At 34.5% G+C, this 25749-nt stretch overlaps 1 protein-coding gene across 3 annotated transcripts in view; it reads left to right on the plus strand.

Annotated features, from left to right (window-relative positions):
* Positions 1-13824: 13824 nt before the first annotated feature.
* MROH9 (maestro heat like repeat family member 9) overlaps positions 13825-25749 on the plus strand; it is a 72706-nt gene continuing 60781 nt past the window's right edge. The window contains exons 1-6 of one of the 3 annotated variants that reach the window (XM_031936869.1): positions 13825-13957; positions 15462-15467; positions 19630-19704; positions 20186-20232; positions 23670-23749; positions 25468-25603. In XM_031936869.1, coding sequence (XP_031792729.1) covers positions 13948-13957; positions 15462-15467; positions 19630-19704; positions 20186-20232; positions 23670-23749; positions 25468-25603 — 354 coding nt within the window. In that variant the 5' untranslated portion in view covers positions 13825-13947. Of the gene's footprint in view, positions 13958-15461; positions 15468-15513; positions 15614-19629; positions 19705-20185; positions 20233-23669; positions 23750-25467; positions 25604-25749 lie in introns of those variants that run through there. The other 2 variants (XM_031936870.1, XM_031936868.1) reach the window with 2 other exon arrangements.

Raw genomic sequence — 25749 nt, forward strand, 5'->3', positions numbered from 1 at the left:
GATTATATTAAATTAAAAATGGTTTGTACAAACAAAAGTAAAGCAGACAAAATTAGAAGGGAAGCAATAAACTGGGAAAATATTTTTACATTCAAAGGTTCTGATATAGGCCTCATTTCTAAAATATATAGAGAATTGGCTCAATTTTATAAGACTTCAAGTCATTTTCCAATTAAGTCAAAGTATATAAACAGACAATTTTCAGATGAAGAAATTGAAACTATTTGTAGCCATATGAAAAGGTGCTCCAAGTTACTATTGATCAGCGAAAAGCAAATTAAGACAACTCTGAGATACCACTATACACCTGTCAGATTGGCTAAGATGACAGGAAAAGATAATGACAAATGTTGGAGGGGATGTGGGAAAACTGAACACTGATGCATTGTTGGTGGAACTGTGAACACATCCAACCATTCTGGAGAGCAATTTGGAACTAAGCTCAAAAAGGTCTTAAACTGTGCATACCCTTTGACCTACAGTGTTTCTACGGGGCCTATATCTTGAAGAGATCTTAAAGGAGAGAAAGGGACCCACATGTTCAAAAAATGTTTGTGACAGTCCTTTTTTTAGTGGCAAGTAACTGGAACCTGAATGGATGCCCATCAATTGGAGAATGGCTGAATAATTTATGGTATATGAATATTATAGAACATTATTGTTCTGTAAAAAACAAGCAGCAGGATGATTTCAGAGAGGCCTGGAGAGACTTACATAAAATGAAGCTAAGGAAAATGAGCAGAACCAGGAGATCATTATACACTGCGACAACAAGACTATACAATGATCAATTCTGAAAGACGTGGCTCTCTTCAACAATGAGATGATTCAACCTAGTTCCAATTGTTCAGTGATGAAGAGAGCCATCTACACCCAAAGAAAGGACTGTAGGATCTGAGTGTGGACCACAACATAGCATTCTTACTCTTTCTGTTGTTGTTTGCATTTTGTTTTCTTTCCCAGTTTTTTTCCTTATTGATCTGATTTTTCTTCTATAGCAAGGTAACTGTATAAAAAAAATATATATATATACATATTGGATATGACATGTATTTTAACATATTTAACATATATTGGACTACCTGCCAACTAGGGGAGAAGGTTGGGGGAAGGAGGGAATAATCTGGAACAGAAGGATCAATTTTGAAAAATTACCCATGCATATATTTTGTAAAAAAAAAAAAAAACTTTAATTAAGAAATTTGTTACTGCTATATCATATTCTTGAGTTATGTTAAGCTTGTACTCCACTAAAACACTGGTAGGGCCTTTTTCCCATCAAGTGTTATATATCTGAGTCTTTGACATTTAGGCTATGATGGATTATTCTTAGATGGATTGTTTTGTAGAGAAAACTGAACTTCTCATCCCTTGAATAATATTATCTTGTTTTGTTTTTTTTAGCCCATTTGTACTTTGAGGAAAGTTTGACCTCAGTATGCTACTGACTCTGAAAAGTATGAATCAACAATATCAGAAGAGATAGAGTCATGGGGAACACGTCCTACTTAGGGAGGGGTAGATGGATTATGATAAAGGGTAAACTGGTAAACTGAATAACTACCTCTCTGGAAAAAATTATGTCCAACACAGTTTAAAGTTAAATCTTCATTATCATCATTTTTCTTAAGTCTAAGCCAAAAACTGATGAACTATAGCCTGACAGCCAAGTCAAACACAAAATGTAAAAATCATGCTCAGTTTGAAATTATATACAAAAAACAGGGCCCCAGCCACTCCATAGTTTGCTGAATCCAGGTTTAGATAATCAGCAAAGAAATAAATCTAGCCCTGATTTGTAGCATTTCTGAAATAAATGCTTACATTGAAAATTTTGCAATCAATTCTAGCAAAAACTGATAAGGAGTTGATTTTAGTAAGTTATTTCAGTATTTTTCAGTAAGTTAGTGTAAGGGGTCAGTAAGGGGTAAGGAAGTAAAAGAAACAAATGTATATAACTCTTACTAAGATCTTTGAAAGGAAAGAGAAAGGTCTTTGAGAGAAGTAAGAGACTTAAACATGTCTGTACACCCAGCCATAGGAGCTAGTCAAAAAGACAAAAATAGAATATGAGAAACAGGAAGGGTATTATTGCTGTAGTAAGCTCCTGAAAGTTAGAGTATGTATTTTGAATGTGGATAAATTTTACATATATGGCTGATTTAGAAACATAAGGCATTGCCTTAAGAAGGGAAGTCCTCTAATTTGTATTTCACAGAAAACATTGTGTATTATGGGGTCAAGGATTATTTGTGGCACAGGAGATGGGATTCCCTGATGCTAACCCAACAAAGGGATAGAAAAATGAGAGAGAGTGAAAATAAATGTCCAGATATATAATTCCTTTGAGGATCTAAGCTTAAATAGATGATATGAAGCAAGGTCACATTTATACCAAAGTAATTATAGCAGAGTAGTAGTAAGCAAGAATTAGAAACAAAGTAGATATCCATTAACCAAACGTTAGCTCAAAAATAGCAGAATATTATTATTGTGCTACAAGAAATGAAAAATATGAGGACTACAGAGATACTTAAAGAAGTTTCTGGGAAGAGGGCAGAGTAGGTTGGTAAATTTCAAGCTCTCCAGATTTCCCTGACCAATAGAACAAATTTGCACCACAGGACAAGCATAGACTGGTGAATAATCAAGAAGACTTGGGGTAGAATGGGGGTTCCCCTGTTACAACCCAAGAAAATCTGAAAAATACCCCAGGCTGGGGATTAATCTGCCTAAAGTACAGACACTTCTGGGCTAGCTGCTCAGAAACATTAAATGGGGACCCTTGCCTAGCAAGATGTAACTGGAGCCTCAGAAGGAACCACAAAGACTTTCATCTCCCAGACTGTGAAGTTGGGGTTTGAGTCCAGGAAGACTGAATGAACCTCAGCTATTGGGAACGCCAGGCCCAGCAGTGCTGGTGAGATGTGGCCCTAGAAGAGAAGGAATCAGCACCTGGTGAATGCAGAGGCACTGGGGCAAGGATGCTGTTCACTCAACACTTTATGGAGGATAGAGCTCTTGGTTTGGGGTTCCTAGTTAGAGTGGAGAGCTGAAGGGAAGCTTGAGGCACCATCTCCACACACCACCATTAGAGCTGCTTACACTATCTCTTATTTAAAAAAATATATTTTCAAAGGAGAAAGAACCCCACCATTGAAAGAGATTATGGGAACAAGGAAGACCAAGGTACCTCTTCGGAGGACACTTTTAAAAAAAAGCTTCTATCCCAAAAAGTAACATGAAATGACTCCCTGCCCAGAGTGAATTTATAGAAGCACTCAAAAAAATTTAAAAATCAAATGAAAAACATTGAAGCAAAACTAAAAAAGAATCCAAGAAAAACAAGAAGCTTATAGAAAAAAAAAAGTTAAACAAGGAGAAAAGGAGGTACAGAGTCTCAAAGATGAAAGTAATTCTTTGAAAATTAGAATTGGACAAGGGGAAACCTGTGAAGCTATAAGAGATCAAGAAAAAGCAAAACATTATAAAGAATGAGAAAATAGAATAGAATGTGAAACATCTTAAAAGAAAATGATAAATTCGGAGAAAAGAAGAGAAAACATGAGAATAATTGGACTGGCAAAAAGTTGTAACCAACAATAAAACCTTGACACATTAATGCAGGAAATAATTCCAGAAAATTGTCCTGGAATAATAGAACATGAAATGAAAGAAATAGAAAAAATATACCAAATAAAATAAAACCAAACACTTTTATCATAATAACCAATGTTGATTCTGGAGAAAAGATGAAAAGATCACAAGTAAACAGAGACTGAGACCTCACAGACACAAGCAATGAAATGACTGGCTTGGCATAATTTTTCACCTTTGTTACAAGGGAACACACTTTGGGGATGGAGGGTGGTATGACGGTACTATGTGAATTCTTCCCTTTTATGTAGGAATTCATAGATGTGATAGAACTTATGTCCTGACATATACTAACTTTAAAGGTTAGATGTGATATAACCTGTACTCTACCTCTCAAAAAATAATCTGTTTCCCTTAGTGACCTTTTATGCAGTCTGACATTTACAAATTGATTAACCTTTCTTTTATACTATATTTCCTTATTACAGAATATGTGAAGATGTATATTCTTTCATTTGTCAAGAATTATAACCATTGATTTGGGAACACCAAGAAAAAAATGGTGATTTCATTGGCAAAACAACACTTTACTGAGTAAAACATTTCATTTAGTCCATATTTTCAAATAATACTGGAAATGTAGAAGCGAAAATGAATATGAATAATCAGTGGGTCATTTGGTAAGCATCCTACTATATCTGTATATACACAATGTATCCATCATTGTCACTGCAGAGTCATGGTCAAACTGTAGGTTTTTTTCTGTGTCCAAGATCTCAGGCACTTAAAACATAGCCTGATGCACTATTAAGCCCATAACCATACAATATAGAAGAAAAGACTTACAAATATACAAACACAGGGAGAATGATTCAGAAATATAATACACTGCTATAAAAAGTCCTTGACCAATTTAGCTTGTTTTCCTTCTTATCAATACAATCACTTCTACAGCTCTAGAGGTCCTTGGTCTCCTTAATTTTCTTTCATTTCTTTGTATACATGTATTATCAAAGTGAGATTGTAATGCGGCCTTTGGAGCTACTGGCAAAAGTTACTATCATTTTATTCTAATAATTTAACTGTTTACTTTTATGAGAGTGGCAATCTGCAAAGGATTTCAGAAATTTATCTAATATTTTACAGATTTAGCTGTTTACAGATGAAAATAATAATAATAACAACAACAACCAAGAAATCACTTATCCAAATGGGGAAATGTGTTCTACAACTTGCTCCATTTTTCATTTGTCAGAGACAAAATACTTCACTGACAAAACAAGAAGCTGACTCAGTGTAACTGTTCTGTTCTTAATAAAACGATGTTAAAAATTGTTGGCAAGATAATGTCAGATTTTTTTCTTCTTTGAATGCAACTTGTGATCTATCAGTGATTTCTGAATTTTGTAGAAATCAATCTTTACTATCTTTCTTCTACTAAATTCACTTTCAGATGATTGGCTTGCTTATTTTCCACCCCATACCTTTGTCTTTTTCTACTTTAAAATCACTTTGTTGTTTATTTCAACAATATCTTTGCAACTGTATTCATCACAGAAACATTTAGTCTTTGAAAGGTTCACCTTCAGCTTAACATATTGTGACAGCAAGTTAAATTCTCACACTCTATTTTCCAATTCTTAAATATCATTTTAAAATATAATTCAGTTGTCAACAAAGAGAAGATGCATCAGTTTTATGCCATCCATATTCTGTTCTTGGTTAAATTTCTCCACCCTTGATTACAGTGTATGGTTTTTGTCTGGTATTTGTATCTTTTCCCTTCATTCTCCCAAATAGATTTATGTGGCATGGATTATAGAATGACATAATTCCTGTTATATGATTCTGGAATCTTTCTTTCAAATGGTTTATGGGACTTTTCTATGCTTCAGTTTTATTAAAGTTATGTCAAAGATGGTGTTACCTTCTCTTATGTCTATTGATTTATTGTAATTAAGGAATGTAAAGTAGATTGGAATTTGATGGTTCTGAAGGTGATAAATAGAAAGAATGTGATTAATATTAGGCTGCCTAGAATAAAGTCTTGCTTCTTTGTCAATAATCAGAGATAGCTAAGGAATATAGTACTGAATCTGGAGATAAAAGCCCTGAGTTTAAATCCATACCCAGATACTTAGAAAGTCACTTTACCTCATTTTGCCTGTTTCCTCAACTATAAAATAGGGGGATAATAACATTATCTACCCTGCAGACTTGTGAGGATGAAATAAGATACTTATATAAAGCATTTAACTTGACACATTACAGGTGCTATATAAATTTTTATTTCCTTCTGTCTAATATTTGTCTTTCTTAATGTGGTTAAGCATAATTTGATGAAAATTTTATGAGAACAAAATAATTGGTCATTAACATTGGAACTCTTCTGAGCTTGCTTTATTTAATTAAAGCATTGTGTTTTCTTTTGTTGTCGTTTTTTACTCCAGTAGAATTCGTTTCCTCTTCTCTCCCCTCTTATTCTCTACTGATGCTGAATTGATATTCTAAAAAAAATAGATCTGACCACATTGCTCCTTTACTCAGAAATCTTCAGGGGCTCCATTCCTTATACAAAATTCTCAGTTTGGCATTTAAAGCCCTTCACAATGAGGTTCTCTCTTCCCTTTCCAATTTCATTTCATATATTACTTCACTTACTCTTCACTTACTCTCCATTCTAGTCTTCCTTTCCTGCTTACTTTTTCCCATACATGACATCCCATTTTCTGTTGTCATATTTATGCAAAGACAGTTCTCCCACCTTCAGAACATACTCCAGCCTCACCTCTACCTGTCAAAAGTAGTTTCCTTTAAGTCACAGCCCAATTCACTAACTCTTGTCTCTCCCTAGTTGTTAGATCTCTTTTCTCTATGAAATCATTTTGGATTATTTTATATTTACTTTGTAATTGTCTCTCAAGCACTCTATTCCCACTTAACAACATACTAGTACATGATCCCATTATCATTTTCCTGGACTACATAGTAGTTATATAAAAAGGCTTTCTTTCCTCTATATTCTCTTTTCTCTCCAATTTATCCTTCAAATACTCCAGTGACAGCATATTCTTTTTTATTCTAAAATTATATCATACAACTCCTTCCCTAAAGAATCTCTGAAGACTTCCTGTTGTTTCCCTAATCAAACGAAAACTCATTTACTTGGTATTTTTCAGTGTCTATGACCTTTTACCACCATCTCTTTCCCATCTTATATCATATTATTTTTTTCCATGAACTCTGCATTCTAACACAAGTGAAGAGATCTCTTGATTCCTGGACACATTCTTCCCTTTTGTGATTTCTTATCTTTGCTCACCCTCATATCTGAAATACTTTTCCTCCCCATCTTCATTTACTAAACATTTACCCACCCTTCAAGGCTATATTAAACATTATCTCCTCTAGGAAGTCCCTTATGTTCAAGATTGGTTATGGCTTTCTTCCTTTGATCTCAATCCCCATATGATATTATTTGTTTCTTGCTTCTCCCTGCTCACTAGATTATAATGATTCTTTCTTACCTGATATTTAAATACTTTCCAGCATCTAACACAATTCTTTGCATTAAGTTGACACTTGCGAAATTTTATTTTGCTTTTGTTTGGGTCAAATAATTTATTTAATCACTCTAGGAAGATATCAGTTCAGAAACTCCCCTCACCAATTCAAACTGTTGATTTGTCAACAACTTTGAATCTTATTTGTCTAGGGATCCTGAAAGCCTATGTCACGTATTTATAGTCACACAGGCAGGATTTCAATCCAGATATTCCTTTTTAAATTTTTTCACATTCTCTTATTTTATTTTTAATTTATGGAATACAACACATTTTCATGATATAGTATAATTTTTTAAAAGGTGGTTATTCATGAAACCGCAAGTCTATTAGATATAACTTGCCATTCCTTTTTTTTTTTTTTTTTTATTGTGTGACTTGCTTTATTGAGATATGTTGCTGGTATATGGAATTGAGTTCACGATATTTCTTTTTTTTTATTATAGCTTTTTATTTACAAATATATGCATAGGTAATTTTTCAGCATTGATAGTTGCAAATCCTTATGTTTCAACTTTTTCCCTCCTTCCCTCCACCCCTTCCCCTAGATGGCAGGTTGACCAATACATGTTAAATATGTTAAAGTATAAGTTAAATAAAATATATGTATACATGTCCAAACAGTTATTTTGCTGTATAAAAAGAGTTGGATTTTGAAATAGTGTACAATTAGTCTGTGAAGGAAATCAAAAATGCAGGCAGACAAAAACAGAGGGCTTGGGAATTCTATGTAGTGGTTCATAGTCATCTCCCAGAGTTCTTTCCCTGGGTATAGCCGGTTCAGTTCATTACTGCTCTATTGGAACTGATTTGGTTCATCTCATTGCTGAATAGGACCACATCCATCAGAATTGATCATCATATAGTATTGTTGTTGAAGTAAATAATGATCTTCTGGTCCTGTTCATTTCACTCAGCATCAGTTCATGTTAGTCTCTTTAGGCCTTTCTGAAATCATTCTGCTGGTCATTTCTTATAAAACAATAATATTCCATAATATTCATATACCACAATTTATTCAGCCATTCTCCAATTGATGGGCATCCACTCAGTTTCCAGTTTCTGGCCACTACAAAGAGTTGCCATTCCTTTTAAGTAAAAAAAAAATTCCTTTTAAATAAATTCCTAAATAAATATTATAATTATCATTTAATTTTTTCTCTTTTTTTTTCCCTTCCCACTCTAGAGATGACTATTACTAAACACAAATATATACAAATGCATACTGCTTTTTATCATTTCTTTATCTTGATGCAAAGTGTTTTCCTTTGTATTTCCTTTGTAGTTTATTTGGATATTTATAATAGTCAAAATGACTTTTTTGCTTCAGTATTCCTAAATAGTAAACTACCACCTTCTCTGCCTCATCTTCCCCCTTTTCAATATATCTTGCAACCTGGGACCAAGAAAGTTCAGGTATGCCTATGTCACTCCTCTCATCAGTAAGCACAGATGGCTCCTAATATCACTAGGATCCAATATGAATACCTTTGGCTTTACAACCTAGATCTTCATCTTTAGGATCTATGCTGTTAAAAAGTCTCTTCTGCTCATGAAGATGTAAAGTTTGGAATGCATGCACAGTTTGTGACCACATTACTACATGATACCAGCTTTACTGTGAATAGTATAGTTCTCATGGAATCTTAAGAGTTTCAAGGAATTTCATCCAATTCTTGTCCCATTTCCTGAATTACCTTTTTGACATCCTGGTGTCAATATGATGAAGAGGAAAATGGTCAAAGGGACCTAGAAGCAAAAGAAAGGATAGTAGTTATTGCCCAATGGTCAATGCTAGGGACAACTGTGGGAGATTAATAAATACTATACCAGTATTCAATGTGTCCCCAGGCTGGAGTAAGGCTGACTATATACACCATTGACCCTTCCACTGCAGGTACTATATCAAGGGCACTTAAAGGAAGTAGCTGGAATAAATTCGATTGGGGTATCTTTGGACAAATAAAACTGGCTGTAACAATTCTGAGATACGCACAGAGGTTGTTTGCGAAGATAGAGTTTAAGAGATGGTCACTGGTGAACATAGCAGGGAAGTTGTGATTACATCCTTTCTGGTGTCCCTGAAGTCTCATAAATCTCTGCTTGGCTTTAGGGTAATGAGAACTGTGTCATCCCAAAGGCATGTCTGTACCTACAGCCAAAGATCATGGGTGCCTAACATACTGATAAAGAGTTCTAGGGTAATGGAGCTTACTCACTTAGTAGGTTAGTCATTGTTAAATAGTTCTTACTGTTAGAAAAGTTTCCTTTATATTTAGCCAAAATCTGCCACTCCCAATAAGTGACCATCTGATTTTTGAAAGACTCATAGTCTTTTAAAAGGCTGTCCATCTATCCCAAAGAAGTTGATTACATTTTGGGATGCTTTTGTTTTACACTAATCTTAAAGTTACCTCTTTGCAACTTCCACATATTTCCCCTAATTTTACCTTTTGGAGTTGAGTAAAACAAGTCAAATTCTGTGGCCAGGTGACATAGATCTTTGCTGTTCCTCATATATGATACTTCACCCCTCAACACTGTATTTTTACTGTCTGTCCTCCATTTCTGGAATTCTTTATCTCCTCATCCACACCTCCTGGATCTCTGGGACTTTGCCAAGTCCCTATTAAAATCTCACCTTCTACAAGAAACTTTTACTTATTCTTACTTTTAGTGGCTTTCACCTGAGATTATCTGGAATTTGTGCTGTGTCTGTCTTATTTGTATTTAGTTGATTGCATGTTGTCTTCCTCATCAGTATCTATTTTATGTTTTTAATCTTTATCTTTTTATCTCTTTTAATCTCAATCACTTTGCGTAATCCCTGACTGACTAAAAAAAACAAAAACCAAAAACCAAAAACAAAACAGAAATGTTGTATCATACAAATATCTGTGGGTGTGTTACTCCCTGGATCCCTTGTAACAAGAAAACTTAATAGTATTTCCATTTGTTCTCTATCCCACCCCATCTCATCCCATCCTATTCTAGCCGATCTTAATTCAGTTCAGCTCAGCTCATCCCATCCCATTCCATCTCATCCATTCCAAAACTTTTCCTCTCTCCTTCCCTATACCTAGGAAGCTATGGAAGGTGCTTTCCCCTACTGACAAAAAAGAAAGCTAGACTATGTCATATAATAGTGTTCTTGACTATTGTCCCCAGAAGGTAGAATCAGAAGCAATAACTGAAAGCTGAGAGAATTCAAGTTTGATTCAATATGAGGGGGAAAATCCTATTAGAGATGCCCCTAGATAGAATCTGCTGCTTCTGAAGATAATGATTTTTCTTTCAGTGGATGGATGGGGCCTCAAGGGGAGGCTGAATGGCAATTAGTCAGTAATATTGTGAGTTATGCCTGCTCACATATAGATTGAATTGGTACTTTCTAATATTCCTTCCATCTATTAAATTTTATGCATCTAAAATGAAATGTAGTCTTATCCACACAAAGCTGAGTCATAATGTGAATCTAAGGCTCAAACCCATTTGCAGAAGACCACAGGATTTCTTCTCTCGCAAGCTCTTCTACAAGCACAAAGCATTGAATAATCAGTACTCTAACAGTAAGAAAAGTCTTATGATTGAGCCCAATCACTTGGCTCAGACTCTGAAATCTCAACATGAGCTTAGATGCAAAGTAATAGATTCAGTTCCTAAACCCAGTGACTAGACAAGATTCAATTGGAAAATTTTTGTGCATCCTTAGTACACTTCTAAAACTAAGTAGAGAACAGGGGTGGGTGGGGAGGAGAGAAGTGGTAGGGAGACCAAGGTGGGAAGCTTTTAGGACCAATAACCACACAATCCTTTAGTATTCCACTTTAAATTCAAGGTTATTGAAAACTTCATTTGGGTCTTCTGGGTTGTGCTGTTGGCTTTTCCACTAGTGGACTGTTCCAGTGTCCCAGGATGGTGTTAGATCTCTGTGGAATAATTCCTGATATTGACTTTGACATATAATGTCATGGAATATAAGTCTATTTATAGACTGTTGGCCCCCAAAGACATCCACAACTTCTCCCACAAGTCAATCAACCCCAAGAAAGAGAACATAACAACAAATGTCTATTGTTTTAGTGCCTTTTGTTTATTAGAACTATTTTCTTGACAAAAAAGGCAGAATTTTCTTTAGCTTAAAAAAGTTTGTCTCATTAATAAAAAAATGAAGAATAAGTTACAGCAGATTGTGAAAATGTTTTATAAATGTTGGTGGTGTTTTCAGAGGCAGAGATAGCATCTGCCTTTTCACCTGACTTTCCATGGTTGATAGGGCAGGTAAAATAATCAAGTAGGAAAGACTTGGTTATTTGTCAAGTTCAGTGATCCAAAGAAATCCCAATAAACTTTGGATAGAAAATTCCATAGAAAAAGAACTATGGAGTTTGAATATAAATTAACACATGCTTTGTTCACTTCTTTTTTCTGTTTTTCTTTTCTTTCCCATGGTTTTTCCCTTTTGTAGAGATTTTTCTTTCCCAACATGATTCATAAAGAAATGTATATTTAAAAATAACATTTAAAAAAATAGGACAAGCAAATACTTTTTTTGATTTATCATCTCTAGGACTTGAGAGGCAAAGTTGCACAATGAATTGAGCATTGGATTTGGAGTCAGAAAGATCTGAGTTCAAATTCTATCTCACAAATTTACTAGATTTGTAATTATGAGCAAGTCCCCTAATCTCTCTCTGCCTATGTTTCCTCACCAAAAAAATTAGGGACCTGGTTTTGATGATCCCTTCTCTCTTAAAATGTATTATCCTATGACAACAGAATTATTTCACTTTAACCCAAAATTTAAATATCCTCAAGTCTCCTGTCTTTGAGCCAAAGAAAGGAAAGAGAATATAAAAAGAGGTCCTTTGGTCCCATTAAAATGTAAGCGCCTTGAGGTCAGGTATCAGCTTATATTTGTGTCCCCAGCATTAAGCACAATTTCTGGCACATAGTGATTAATAAATGCTTTTTTCTTTAGATGCTCACTCTTCAGCAAATGAAGTGTATACCATCCAGGATATCTTGTCTGCTACTGGAGAAGTATCTCAAAGATGCTTCCCATAAGCCAGCTGACAAGAACCAAATCCTGACACTTTGGAAAAAAATCACAAAAAATTCCATCTGTACAATATTCCAGTGAAAATGAACTCAAAAGAACAATAATCATATCACATTTTAAAAGTAGAGACACTTTTGACTGGTCCAAGTCCTCACAGGTCATCAGAATCAGAAACAAAATCTGAACTTAGTTTCTTTGACTCCAGAACTAGGATTCTTTTCTCTGAAACTTACTAACAATAGCAAGATAGTTACTTGTGATAGGTCTGTTTTTATCTGAACTCTATCAAATAATGAGATGAGAAAAATGAGAATGTCATAACTGACATTTATATCATACTTTGGTCAAAAAATCTATATAACAATTCTCTCGTGGGGTACAACAGTTTCTTTCATTAATTTTGATCTGGAGCCCACACTTTATTTTTGTATCATAGTGGATCCCACTATGTGGGATCTTTTTTTGTTTCTGTGCCCTTCTTTCCCTGTTTTAAAAGTACTGGCGTTGATTTCAGCAACTAGTTGGAAAGTTTATTTCTAGTGACATCTAGTGACTTTATGTGGCAGTGAAAAGAAAGCTGGGATTTGATTAGGCTTTTCTAGCACAAAACGCTGTATCTTCCCAAAAAAAATGAGAGAATTTGGATTTTTCTCAAATGAAATCACTTCATATGACTCAGTTTCAGATTAGTCTTCATCTGTAAAATGGGAAAAATATTTGTTCTTGCTTTGCTGATATGTTGTGAAGCACTTGGAAAAATAAAATCATCATTTTCTTTCTGTTAAGGAACATCCAGATATAACTATTATTATATCTGTTGTTTGGGGGTGGGTGATGGGGAAAAGATTTGGCCTGTCCTCTGAAGGAACAGAGAGAGAACTAATGCTATATAAAGAATTTATGGGTCACATATTGAGCTTCTACTTAAACTTTGCTGTTGGATTTGAGGAGTTGCTTTTGTTAATTTGAAAGGAAAACAAGTTAGAATCTAGTATTTTGGGTTAGAATCACCCCTAAATGTGACCCTGCCCTAATAAGGCATATATATTGTTACATAGCTATCCATAAAATCCTTTTCTTTTTTTAAACAACTCAGTTAAAATTCTGGTTTATTATTAATTATTATTATTATTCAGACATACATCCTCCCCCCAAAAAATTAAACAAAATGAAACAAGCAACAAAAGCAAAAAACAAAACAAAACAAAACAAAAAGAGCAACTTCATGGACAAAGGAAAAAAGGGAGGGAAATCTTTTCTCTTTGCCTTTAACTATTTAGTGTATTGCTAAATATAAACACAAACAAGTTATTGGAAGGCTAAGGATAAGGATTGTATTTTTTTTGTTGTTGTCCATTATCTTCCTTTGTACAAAGATTTCAAAGCGAGGATTTAAATTTTAAAACTTCCTAATCAACAACAATTATGTTGAAACTCTGAACATAATTTTCTGTGCTAAAAATTGACTGGAAGGTACAAGAACCAATATCTCCTTCTCCTGAAGCTATCAATGACAGCTGAGCCTCAGACCACCTAGATCATCCAGGTACTGATCAGTGTTATGAGAAGTCAGTTACAGGCCTTTCAGAATGGAATCATTGGGTCAGCTGGTTGCCATGATGACTGATAACAGCCTTGGGGATGTTTTTTTGATTGATCCAACGTTCAGAGAGGTCTGTTGCAAGGAAAAGATATTGATTTGATCTTTTCTCCATTGCCCTAGCCATGATGGATGGTAAGTGACATCTTTCCTACTCTGCCAAACATTGTTAATCTCTTCTCCTCTTTCTTCTTTTTCACTGACTTCTTTACTTTGTCTTTTGTCCCCACATAAGAAAAGTTTTGGGGAAGTAGTCATGCTGTAAGATAAAAGCCTATAATACTAAGGTGAATCTGTAGATTATCTAGTTAATTTAATTGAACAAAAATCTATTGAATATTTAGTATATAAAATGTATTATAATAAGAATTAGAGCTATGTTGACAACAATAAGATACAATATCTGTCCCTCCTTTATGGATGTGGAAACCAAATTTAAAGAAATTGGCTTCTGCAAGGTCACCCAGGATTATTGGAAGATAATAATGAACTCATCACCTTCTGATGATAAATCCATTATGCCACAGGGAATGAAAACATAGCAATCTGCCTCACAGTGGACCCAGGACAATTATTGGGTTTAACAATCAGCAGGACCCTTGTTGAAACTACAGAATAGCTTAAATCCATTTGGAAACCCTCACAGTTCTTGTCTTATCACAGTTCTTGTTCTCCTCCCTCCCCAGTGTGTCCAGTGTCTTCCCACTAACCTTCAGATGCCCAAAGTATTCCATTATAGAAAATCACCCAAATCTGTTAATAGCATCATGAACTTACTATAACCTGAGACCTCATCCTTTTTCTCCCACATGTCCCAGGGCTGGCTCCTTGGTACCACCATCTGGCTTCTTATTTCTACTATCTCTCCTCTTGAACCTTGGTTCTCACTTCAGTCTTAAGAAGAGAAGGCACACCTTAGTTTCTTTTCCCTTAATACATCACAACCTTACTTTTAGGTGTTTTACTACTAACCATTACAGAAAAACATAAAGGTTCCAAATAAAGGGAACAAAAAAGTTAGAAAGCTGGAAAAATATTTACATTGTACTCTATTCCTATATTCTGTATATGCAGAAAACTAAGTCTTGCTTTTCTGGTTACTCCCTCAAAAGAAAGTGTTTTTTTTCTTTTATACTTTCTCATTCCTAATTTCCTCTTCATCAACTGAATTGATCTCCTAATCCCAAATTTTCTCACAACATTTTTTCCTTGAACCTCTCCTTTCTATCTTTAATATTTTCCCTTACATCATAATTACTTATATACATATTCTTCTCCTCTCCTTACTTTGCTCATTAGAGGACAAGTTCCTTGAAAGCAGGTATTGCACTATTTTTCTGGTGGCTAGTACAGAAAATGCCATAGCCATGCCGTAGCTGGCATTAAGCATACTTGCTAAATTGAATTTTCTGTCTAATGCTTACCTTTGATAGCTGGGCTGAGTACTAGGTTAGACTCTAAGTTTCTAGCTAAATGTAAATTCACTTTGACAATGCTGAGGGATTATAAATCTCATATGTTGGGAGAGGAAGCTTGTATGTTTGTGATTGTAACTTTTGAAATTAATATATTTGTATAAAAGAGTTTTTTTTTTCAAAAGACAATTCTCTTAGGTGTCTTAAATATCTTCAATTTTTAGTTTCAGGTATGGAAGTCCTGATCCTCTAGCAAATACTTCCCTGCCTCTCTTCTATTCTTCTCTCACCATCAAATGAGTTCTTCTCTTGGGTTTTAAGATGAAATACAGAACATTGATAGCTAGGATGGTGTTAAACAAACCAAAAGTTAAAGGTGAACTTTCTGGGAAGGTCTAGGAATAATATTGTAGGTATTTATTTATAGAGTATAGTATAGTATTTGTTTATTTGAAAATAAAAATGTAAAACTTTTTTTCACCAAAGAATTATCTATCCTACTATCTAATATTGTTATCTTAATACTTTATAGTACAGTGTAATTCAATCATGTATGAAGCAAATGTATGGGTGTTTGGTATAGTATAAAAATGACAAATCAATGGATCTTAAAGACAATCACTAATTCCATAGAAAGATATGCAGGAGTTGGAAATAATGTCATGCAATTGTCTTTATAGAAGATTATATAGTCGATGGGATCAAGAAATAGGACAGAAAGAATATAGAAACTTAGTAGTAGAAGAAAGGAAAGCAACTTTAAGCACACAGGAGGAATGAATTATCATTAGTTCCTACTTCCACTCAGAAAGTCTACAAGAACCAAAGGTCCTTCCACTATTATCTGACCTAATGGTTGAGTTCTTTCCGAGACAAGATAGTGGGCTCCATCACAGGAAATCTAGGCTAATTAAATATAGTTCTGCCTAGGAGTTCTTAGCATCTATCTATTTGGGTTTGGGATGGAGTCAGAGAAGCTGCCTCTAATGCCTGTAATTCTTGGAAAACTAGAAGTTCCTGGTTGAAGACTTGCTTATTTTAGTCCCTTAGTAAATAAGGGGGAGGAGGGTAAGATTAGGGAGAAGCAGACATCTGGTCTCATTCAAATCAGAATGAGTTGCCATTTTTGAGAACTGATAGTGTAGGTATTTATGTAGTATGTAGCTATTTTTTTCTTTAAAAAATTTTTATATACACACAGGCAGGCTAATTTCCTATTTCTATTTCACCAGGATATTTAGAGAAAAGTAAGCGCCTTTATAAGAAAAAATATGGAAAAGGTATACTCACATTTCACCTTAGTAAAATACAATTAGATTTATAAATTATAGCACATATATAAACTATCACATGGACCATGTGGCAGTGAAAAGCCACCTGGTGTCATCTAGTTGTGATTGGGGCCAACTAGTGTTATCTTTCCCAAATGACAGGTTCATTTTTTAAAAATGTAAGCACTAATTTTGAGTGAAGAATTTTAAAAAGTACTATTAATACCTAGCATTTAAGGTTTACAAAGCATGTTGAAATTATCTCATTTGATCCTTACAATAACCATAGGGGTTGCTGCCACCATTATCTACATTTTACAGATGAAAAATCTGAGGCAAAGTAGTAGTAAGTGATTTCCCCAGACTAGATTTGAATTCAGGACTTCCTAAGTCTAGTTGAACTATTTTTCATCCTAGGATAACTGCCTTGTTCTATATACCACCACAGACAATGATTGACATTAATTTAATACTTTAATATTTATTGCATACTTTTCTCAGGATAACTCTGTGAGGCAGGTAAATAAGAAGTGATGATTAATTTTTACACATTTAAACAATCTAGGATATGTAACCCTGCAATATCCATCTTCATAACTATTACTTTTGGGAAATAGTATAGCATAGTATATAGAGAACTGGCCCAGATTTACTTCATTCCAGTTTCTGACTCAAAACATACAATGATGAACCTGAATACTTAATCTCTTAATGCCCCATAATGCCCCCTAAAGACTATAAATTATATAGAATTATGTATTTTCATCTATACTAGCGGAGGAAGTTCACATGGATGAAATCACAAGTCTAATAAAACAAGAAAAAAAGACTCTTAAGTTGACAGTATAAAAGGATGAATTCAAAACTGTCCAACTCGAAATTAAGAGACACTTCCATCAAGAAGTCAGCAGCTAGGTAGTACAGTGAATAGATCTCTGGTTCTGGAATTGGGAAGATTTCTCTTAAGTTCAAATCTGGTCTTAGAAATTTATTAGCTATAGGACCCTGGGAAAGTTATCTAACTCTATTTGCCTCAGTTTTTTCATCTGTAAAATGAGTTGTAAAATGGCAAAGCAGTCCCATATCTTTGCCAAGAAAATCCCAGTGGGATCACAAAGAGTCAGACATTTCTGAAATAAGTTAAGAAGAAACAACAAGAGGGAATAATCTCTCAGTTAAAAACAGAGCACTAGTTTTTCATGGTTCACCTGAGATGGAAATATGTCTTTTATCCCACAAAAAGTGGATAATTCACTTGAACTACTAATAGGAAGTTGTTATGTTTAAAATGTGCCTAAAAATGTTGCCTGATGCAAAATTTTAAAAGTAACATCAAACCTTTAAAAACAAAAAGTCTGGTATAATTCCATACCTTTATCATAGCTCCTTAACCAAAGATCACATTTCAACCTAGTTGAATTCAGAAGCCTTTAAAGAATATTCCATTGTTTCACTCTGTTTATCTTTTTCATAACATCAGGTGGAGCAATATATAAAGCAATAATTTGAGAATCAGAAAGACCTGAGTTCAAATCTAGCCTCAGCCACTTATCATCTGTGTGATAATGGGAAAGGCACAACCTTTGCTTACCTCAGTTTCCTTAAATATAAAATGGGGATTTTATTCTTTTCTTTTGTCATTCTTTACATTTCCAGTGAAATGGGGATAATAATATCACCTATTTCTCAGGATTGTTGTGGGGATTAAATGTAATATTTATAAAGGACTTAGCACAGTGTCTGGCACAGTAAAAACTTAATAAATGTTTATTTCCTGCCTTCTTTCTCTTATCTTTGAAAAATTCTTCTTGGGCATTTTGAGTTTTCACATAAGCTTATGGTGAAATAATAGTTTTCTAAGTAGATTCCTTCATCTGACAGTGAATTCTTCTTCCTAGTTAATCAATTAGTAAGCATTTATTGCACATTTGGTGCTGGGGACACAAAAGATAAAGATAACCATGAAACAATACCTGTCTCCAATGAGTTTACCTTCTTTCCAAGGAGACAATATGAAGATGTATACATACATACATGTATGTATATATGTATATATACACATACACACACATATATATGTTTAGATATATGCATATATTTATATGAATTGGATTCAAGATGATTTCAGTATGAAGGCCTTTTGCAAAGGTAATGTTTGAATTGATTCTCAAAGGTAAATAGGATATTCAGGAAGTAAAAGTGATGAAAGATTTCATGCCAGGAATAGGGATCAGCTAATACAAAGTCTTGATGATGAGAAATGTAGTGATCTTTCTACATGAGGAAAAGTAAGAAATCCAGTTAGACTGATTAGCAAAAGATATGAGAAAAGATCCCAAAGGGTAGATTGAGGTCAGGGTTTGAAGGGCTTTATATGTCAAAAAGAGTTTATATTTAATTCTAGAAGTAATAGAAAGTAAAGTAAAGTTTATTGAGAAGGGAAGGATAAATTTTGTTTTAAGAAAGTAATGTTGATATTTTTAGAGATGATGTAGTAGAGTTGGGAGAGACTTGAAGGAAGAATAACAATTAACATATCATTTCAATAGTTTGAGGGGAGAAATGATAATGACTTGAACTTGGGTAGAGATTATGGAGACTGAAATGTCAAAATCTGGCAAATATGGGAATTGAGTAAGAAATAGACTGTAATAGTGTCTGTCTATGGCTCCTCATAGCTAATCACAGAAAAGAGTATTTGCCATTCTAATTTCCCTAGTTTTCCCTTGCTTTTTTTTCAATATTTGTCAGAAGACAAAAGAATATTCTAATCATGTTGGAGTATCTGAAATCGTGCAAAAACCTTTCCTACTCTCCACTCCAATCAGAAAGGAGGTGTTTTCTAATTCAAAGAAGAGAAAAATCCACCCTTTTCCTAAATATAATTTTGGAGGCTAGCCATATTAGATGATACCTACATTATAAACAAACCTTTAAGACAGAAATATTTTACTCAGATCCCCCAAGAAAAGTTCTATCTTCAGAAACTTCACAAACTACTTTTCCTTAAAGGGATTATTTTTTTTCCCACCAAACATTACTTATTTGTGGGGCAGAGAAGAGGTAATCATAATAATGCAGAGAATTTAACAGAACTTTTAAATTTTTTTTTATTCTATAGAATCAGAAGAACTTAGCATAGAGCAAACTCGTGCAATGCTCACTTATGACGGATGTGGCTCTTTTCAACAGCGAGGTAATTCATGCCAGTTCCAATAGTCTTGTGATGGAGAGAGTCATCTGCACCCAGAGAGAGGACTGTGGGGACTGAGTATGATTACAACACAGTATTTTCACTCCTTTTGTTGTTGTTTACTTACATTTTGTTTTATTTCTCATTTATTTTCTTTTTCATCTGATTTTTGACCAAATATGTATAGAAGAATTGTGCATGCTTAGCACTTATTGGATTACTTGCCACCTATGGGAGGGGATGGGGAGAATAGGGAAAAAAAATTGGACGCAAGATTTTGCAAGGGTGAATATTGAAAATTATCTATGCATATGTTTTGAAAATAAAAAAAATTAAAAAGACAACTTTAAAAGCCTTAAGAAATGATTCATGTAATAAAAAATCATGATTCCAAAGAAAAAAATATTCTAACTTTGTGATATTTTATTATTCTCAATAATCCAGACACTTCCCATTGTGACTAAATTTTCTTTTTCCTCCTTAGTTAGCCAACTCCAGGATTTGCAGGCTTGTATGAAATGGCGTCGCGTGGTAAGTATGGTTTTGTGGAACGGTACATTGTCAAGAATTGTTTGAAAAACATACAGTGGAAGAGATAGTAGTGTGCCTCCATCCAGGCCAAGAACTGGAAAAGAGTTAAGTCATTAGATTTAATCATTCCCAGTCTAGACAGTCTTTGTCCCTGCTTGTAACCATCTTGTGGCTAATCAGGAACTTTGAGGGAATAAATATTCCCTCTAACCTGTTATAATGGCATATCATGGATAAAGGGGGTAGGAAAGGTTGAAGAGACGTTACAAGAATTCTGAGAAATGCAGGTCTGAGCATCTGCATATTTTCTCAGCTAGGGGGAGGATAGCATCTCTATCTTCAAAGCTAGAAGTCCTTGAGCCAGTGAGTTCCTAAGTGTTCCTGTGATGCTGCCCATACCCCCGAGGAATCATCTCCTCTTTCTGAGATCTCTGTACTTGTCCAAAGGGAAATACCACGGAGGGACATGGTTCTATGTTTTTAACAAAATGATCTTCAGACTCTTCCTAAGATAATTCAAATGGAAGTGACTTAGTTTCTTGACATGGTGCTGATATACTAATACTGCTATCACAGGCCTACAATGAGGTCAGCACAATAACTTTAAAACTATGCTGTTATAGAAGCAGATGGGTGGCAAGTAAATAAGAGTGCTGGATTCAGAGTCAGGATGACCTGAGTTTAAATCTTGTTTCACACTCTTACTATTTATGTATCTTTGGATGACCTGATGAGCCTTAGTTGTTGTGATATTCTCTGACTTCTACTTGTCAGATTTATTTTTCTCTATCACCTTTGCTAGATTATCACCCATATAATATCCTCCTAACTAATTACAGATATGTCCCTAAGGTCTGCACTCTTTGTTTTGGTGACTTTAACAACTCCCATGGATTCACTTATGATCTCTGTAGATAACACTCAGACCCATATAACCACCTTTAATCTCTCTCCTCATCTCCAAACCCTCAATCTCATCTGCCTATTGGAAATTTCTTACCTAAAGTACCATGGACAGCTCAACCATTTACCAAACTTGTTCTTTCCCACCTACTTATCTGTCTATCCCTCTTCTGAACTTTCTTTTTGTTGTTGTTGGTGAGCATATTACCATATGTCCAGTCTCCCTAGTTTTTCAAATTCAGTACTTATTTTTTCTCATTCACACATTAAAGCAGTCTTGTCAGTTTTATTTCTCAACAGCTCTTCTTTCTTCTTCTTTCAATTCACATGACCACCACTCTGAATCAAGTCTTTATCTTTCTCACCTGAAAAACTAAAATTATTCTCCTAGCTGGTCTCTTTGCCTGCTTCATCCATCCTTTCCATAGCTGCCAAATCATTACATCTACTCTCCCCATGTCATACCTCTGCTAATAAATAAACTTGAGTGTGGTCTTCTCTGTCGAGTGATAAAAGAACACTTTCCCACAACTCCTCCCCCTATTTTCACATGCTCTCAGTTTTCCAGAGAAAAAGAACAAAGTGTTTTTGCCACTGAGGGAGGTACCAGAGAGATGGAAATTGAGTATCATCATGTTACCAAATTTGGTTTTAGCCTCCTACCCAGCAGATCCCCTCCTTCACAAAATTAAAATGTTCACAGAAGTGAGGAGGGAACCAAATTGATGCATAAGTAAGAATGGATTTCATTTTTCCATCAAGTCCCATTCCTCCTTGAAATGAACACACTCTTTTCCTGGCTTCTGAAATCTCAGGCTGAGCTTAAGTGCTGTTTCCTACAAGAAGTCCTCAAATGTCAGGTTTCTCTCCCTTCTTCCTCAATTTATCACCTATGTGGGCCATCATCAGGCGTTTTGACATCAGGATGTTTTGCCATTGGAACCCAATGACTGTGGAAAAGAAAATGAGGCTACTATGCCTTATTCAAATCCAATTTATGTGCAAGTCAAGACATCACCCTCATAATATCATTGGTCCTCTTTGAGAATAAAGGACAAACAACAACAAACTTTATTGGCTATTACCTCTAAGAATAAATGCATTTGTCCATTTGCATTTAAAGTCCTTTCCAATTCAACTCCAGACTATATAATATATATTATTCCCTTTTATATACTAGATGATCCATGCACAGTAGACTTCTTGAACTTGTTCACATAAGCCTACCTCCAAACTCAGGGCTTTTTTCTTTTAACAGACTATTGGTTACATCTAGAATATATTTCATCTTTCTCTCAACTTTTGGAATTCTTAGATTCCTTCAAAATTCAACTCAAGTGACAGTTCCTATGTGAAATGTTTCCTTATCACTCTATCCCCCCAAATTATAGTTTATCTTGTACTATTTAAATGTCCAAATATTGTTTTTCCTTCCTCCATCCCACAGAATACAAGTTCCTTGGTGTTTGGGATTGTCTCATTTTGTTTTGGTATCTCTAGATCTTGATATAATGTCTGGCATAGAATATTGTTTAATAAATATTTGAGGAATAATTGTACATAGTAGCACCATTTTGAATCCATTGTATCAGAATTAATTGAAAGCAACCGACCTCCCATCTTTCTTACGGCATGTAATACAAAAATCATGCAATTTAGCACTTGGTCGTTCACTGACGAGCATTGGTCTCTATGGATCTTGCTTCCTCAACAAAGATTTCTTGAGAGATGACACATCATATTTCCTTTTTGGATCTTCTGGCATCTAGGATCCCAGTGGTTTTAATAAATACTTATTAATTATGCCACCCAGGAATTTTTAGCTGGAAAGTATTTACCAGCCAAGCTGGACTTTTACTTTTCTTTATATTCAAGTTTCCTTTTATAGAGTTCTCTTCCAGCATCAAGAAAATCTAGATTCACATCCTAGCTATAGATCCTTGTTCTGTGATCCTGATCCTTGAGAGGAATATAAAGTTTGCCTCTTATTTCAGCCTCCCAACAACCTTGTAATGGTAGACTGTACTACAATTATGGTTATACCAGTTTTATTGATACTGCTAGAGGTAAAGGGATTGTCCAGAGTCATATAGATATTAAACATCAGACACAGGATTTGAACTCAGTCCTTGATGACATCCATTATACCAGGACTACCTATACAGCACTATACTAACAATATCCCAAGGCTGTTCTGAAGAAATTGTCTTTCAAACATTAGAATTGTATCATTTTAGGCAGTAAGTATTTTAACAACAACAATAATAATTGAGATTTATATAACTACAAGATGTTTTACAACTATTAACTCATATGAGCTCCACAGTAACCCAAAGATATACACACCACAAACACTATCATGATTCCTATTTTACATATTAGCCAACCATACCTCAGAGAGGTTAGATGACTTGTCTCTAGTCAACCTACAGGCAATAAGCCTCTCTTAATAGTCTCAAAGAAAAGAAAAATAACTTTTTTGCGTGTGATAATCAGTGTTGTTATTTAATTTGACTTTCTTCTGCAACTTGCAGGAAAACGAGAATTCAGACATATGGAATATTTTCTGCAAACTGCTGAGTCAGCAGACTATAATCTTGGCAATAAATTCCAGGTGATGACTTTTAATTTGATATCAGGTATAAAAACATTTTTTCTTCCCTGGAACTCTCAAACATACTTATGGCTTATTAGCTACATATAGTTCAAGTGACTGAAGGAGAAGGGAGAGAGAGGTAGAAGAATGAAGATCAGAATGAAGCTCACAAATGTTTTAACAATCAACTCCTCAAAAATATATACACAATGTTTAAGTTTGTTCTGCATCTCTAACATTTTTCCATCACTTTCTTAAGTCTGGGCAATCAACAAAACAATAAATCAATCCCTAATTTTGAAGTTTTCCCATTTCCATGGGATAAATGTGCACATTGGAAATAGAACAATTGTCTGGTTCAAGTGGTACCAGCAAACTCTTGATACTAATTCTCAGATTTAATAAGAAGAAACATAATATCCTACCCTTGAGACAAAGAAAGGTTACACATGTACACATGTATCTCTTAATGTTGGGGGTGAGGAGAGAGTCATAATTGCATTTATTAAAAAAAACTGTACAATCTTTTGTTAGCTGAAAACTACAGTATAAGTCAACCATATGAAATGGCAACCAAAATAAATGATGTGAAATTACTTTGCATTATTGAAAGTATAGAAGTTTTGCATGGTCTCACACCATACTCTTCTGTGGTCATAGCACACTTGGAATATTGTGTTTAACTTTTTGCACCACACTGGAGATTGAAAAACCAAAGTAATTCCAGAGAAAGGGAATTATCATACTAAGAAGATTCAGAACTATTTGGAGAAAGTTGAAAAATTGGAAATGTTTAATCTAAGGAAGAAAAATGATTTAGAGGGGATATAGTCTGTATTCAAATATTTAAAGGCCTATGCCATGTGAAAGTTTATTAATCCAGCTTGGTTCTAGAGATAATAACTAGATCCAAATAGCAGAAGCTATAGGGAGGTAGATTTTAGTTCAATGTAGGGAAGAACTCAACAGCAATTAGAATTGGGCAAAAAATGGTCTCCTTCAATAGATAATAGGTTCCTTAAAATGGGAGATTTTTAAGCAAAGGCTGGAGTAAAGTACTCTTTTCTCAGGAATGTGAAGGAGGAGATTTATAATTGAGATGAGAAGCTTTAGATTACATGGCTTTTGAGATTCCTTCAACTGTTGGATCTAGGACCTATAAACTACAATTTAAAAATAAATTGTATTTATTTTAATATTTAAAAAATCATTTCCACATTACCCTAATCTGACTTCTTTTAGGTATAGATTAGGTTTTTTTCCCCTTGGCATGAGTACCTTAACTGGCTCTGGATTGACCTGGGCCAGTTAACCCCTTTTTAGATAACCTGGTGACCCTCTGCTCCCTGGAATTCACTATAACAGGTCAAGACTTAGTAAACACTACTGATAGGCTTTAATCCTCCAGTACTTCAGAACATCTGAGCTCAAGAAATATGCCAGCTTCATTTTCCCCTCCATCAGGGATCACAGAGAATAGTTTTTTATAGAGTATTTCTAATTAGGAGGCCCTATATTAAATCAATATTTTTGCATTACACATAGTAAGTACTTTAAAAATGGTTGATTAGATATTAGCAAATGATCTCACTGAACAGAAGTTACTCCCTTTTCTCATCATTCAAAGTAGCTACTACTTCAGGTCACAACCCTGTCTCATAAATGAGTTTGTCCTGAGTCCCAGATGACCATATTAACAGATTAAAAATGACCAAATGTTCCATTTCTTTTCCCAGCTATGTGGATCCCTTAGAGCAATTTGATACACAAGTGAAGAAAATTGAGGAATGTTTTAGAAATGTGTTCTCCATGCCTGATATAGAAACACTAAAAAGAAGGCAAAGCAATTCAGATGAAACAGATGACATTGAGGTATCATTTTATGCTATTTGTTGTGGGTAGAAAAAGCCATTTTTCAAAAGTCATTTAATTTTGTATTCCTTATTTGTTAAAGATGGAGTTTGGGGGAGAGGAAGGCTGCATTTAGATGATCCCTTCTAATTTCAAAATCCTAGAAA

This window comes from Sarcophilus harrisii, chromosome 4 (assembly GCF_902635505.1).
Source record: "Sarcophilus harrisii chromosome 4, mSarHar1.11, whole genome shotgun sequence".
NCBI lineage: Eukaryota > Metazoa > Chordata > Mammalia > Dasyuromorphia > Dasyuridae > Sarcophilus > Sarcophilus harrisii.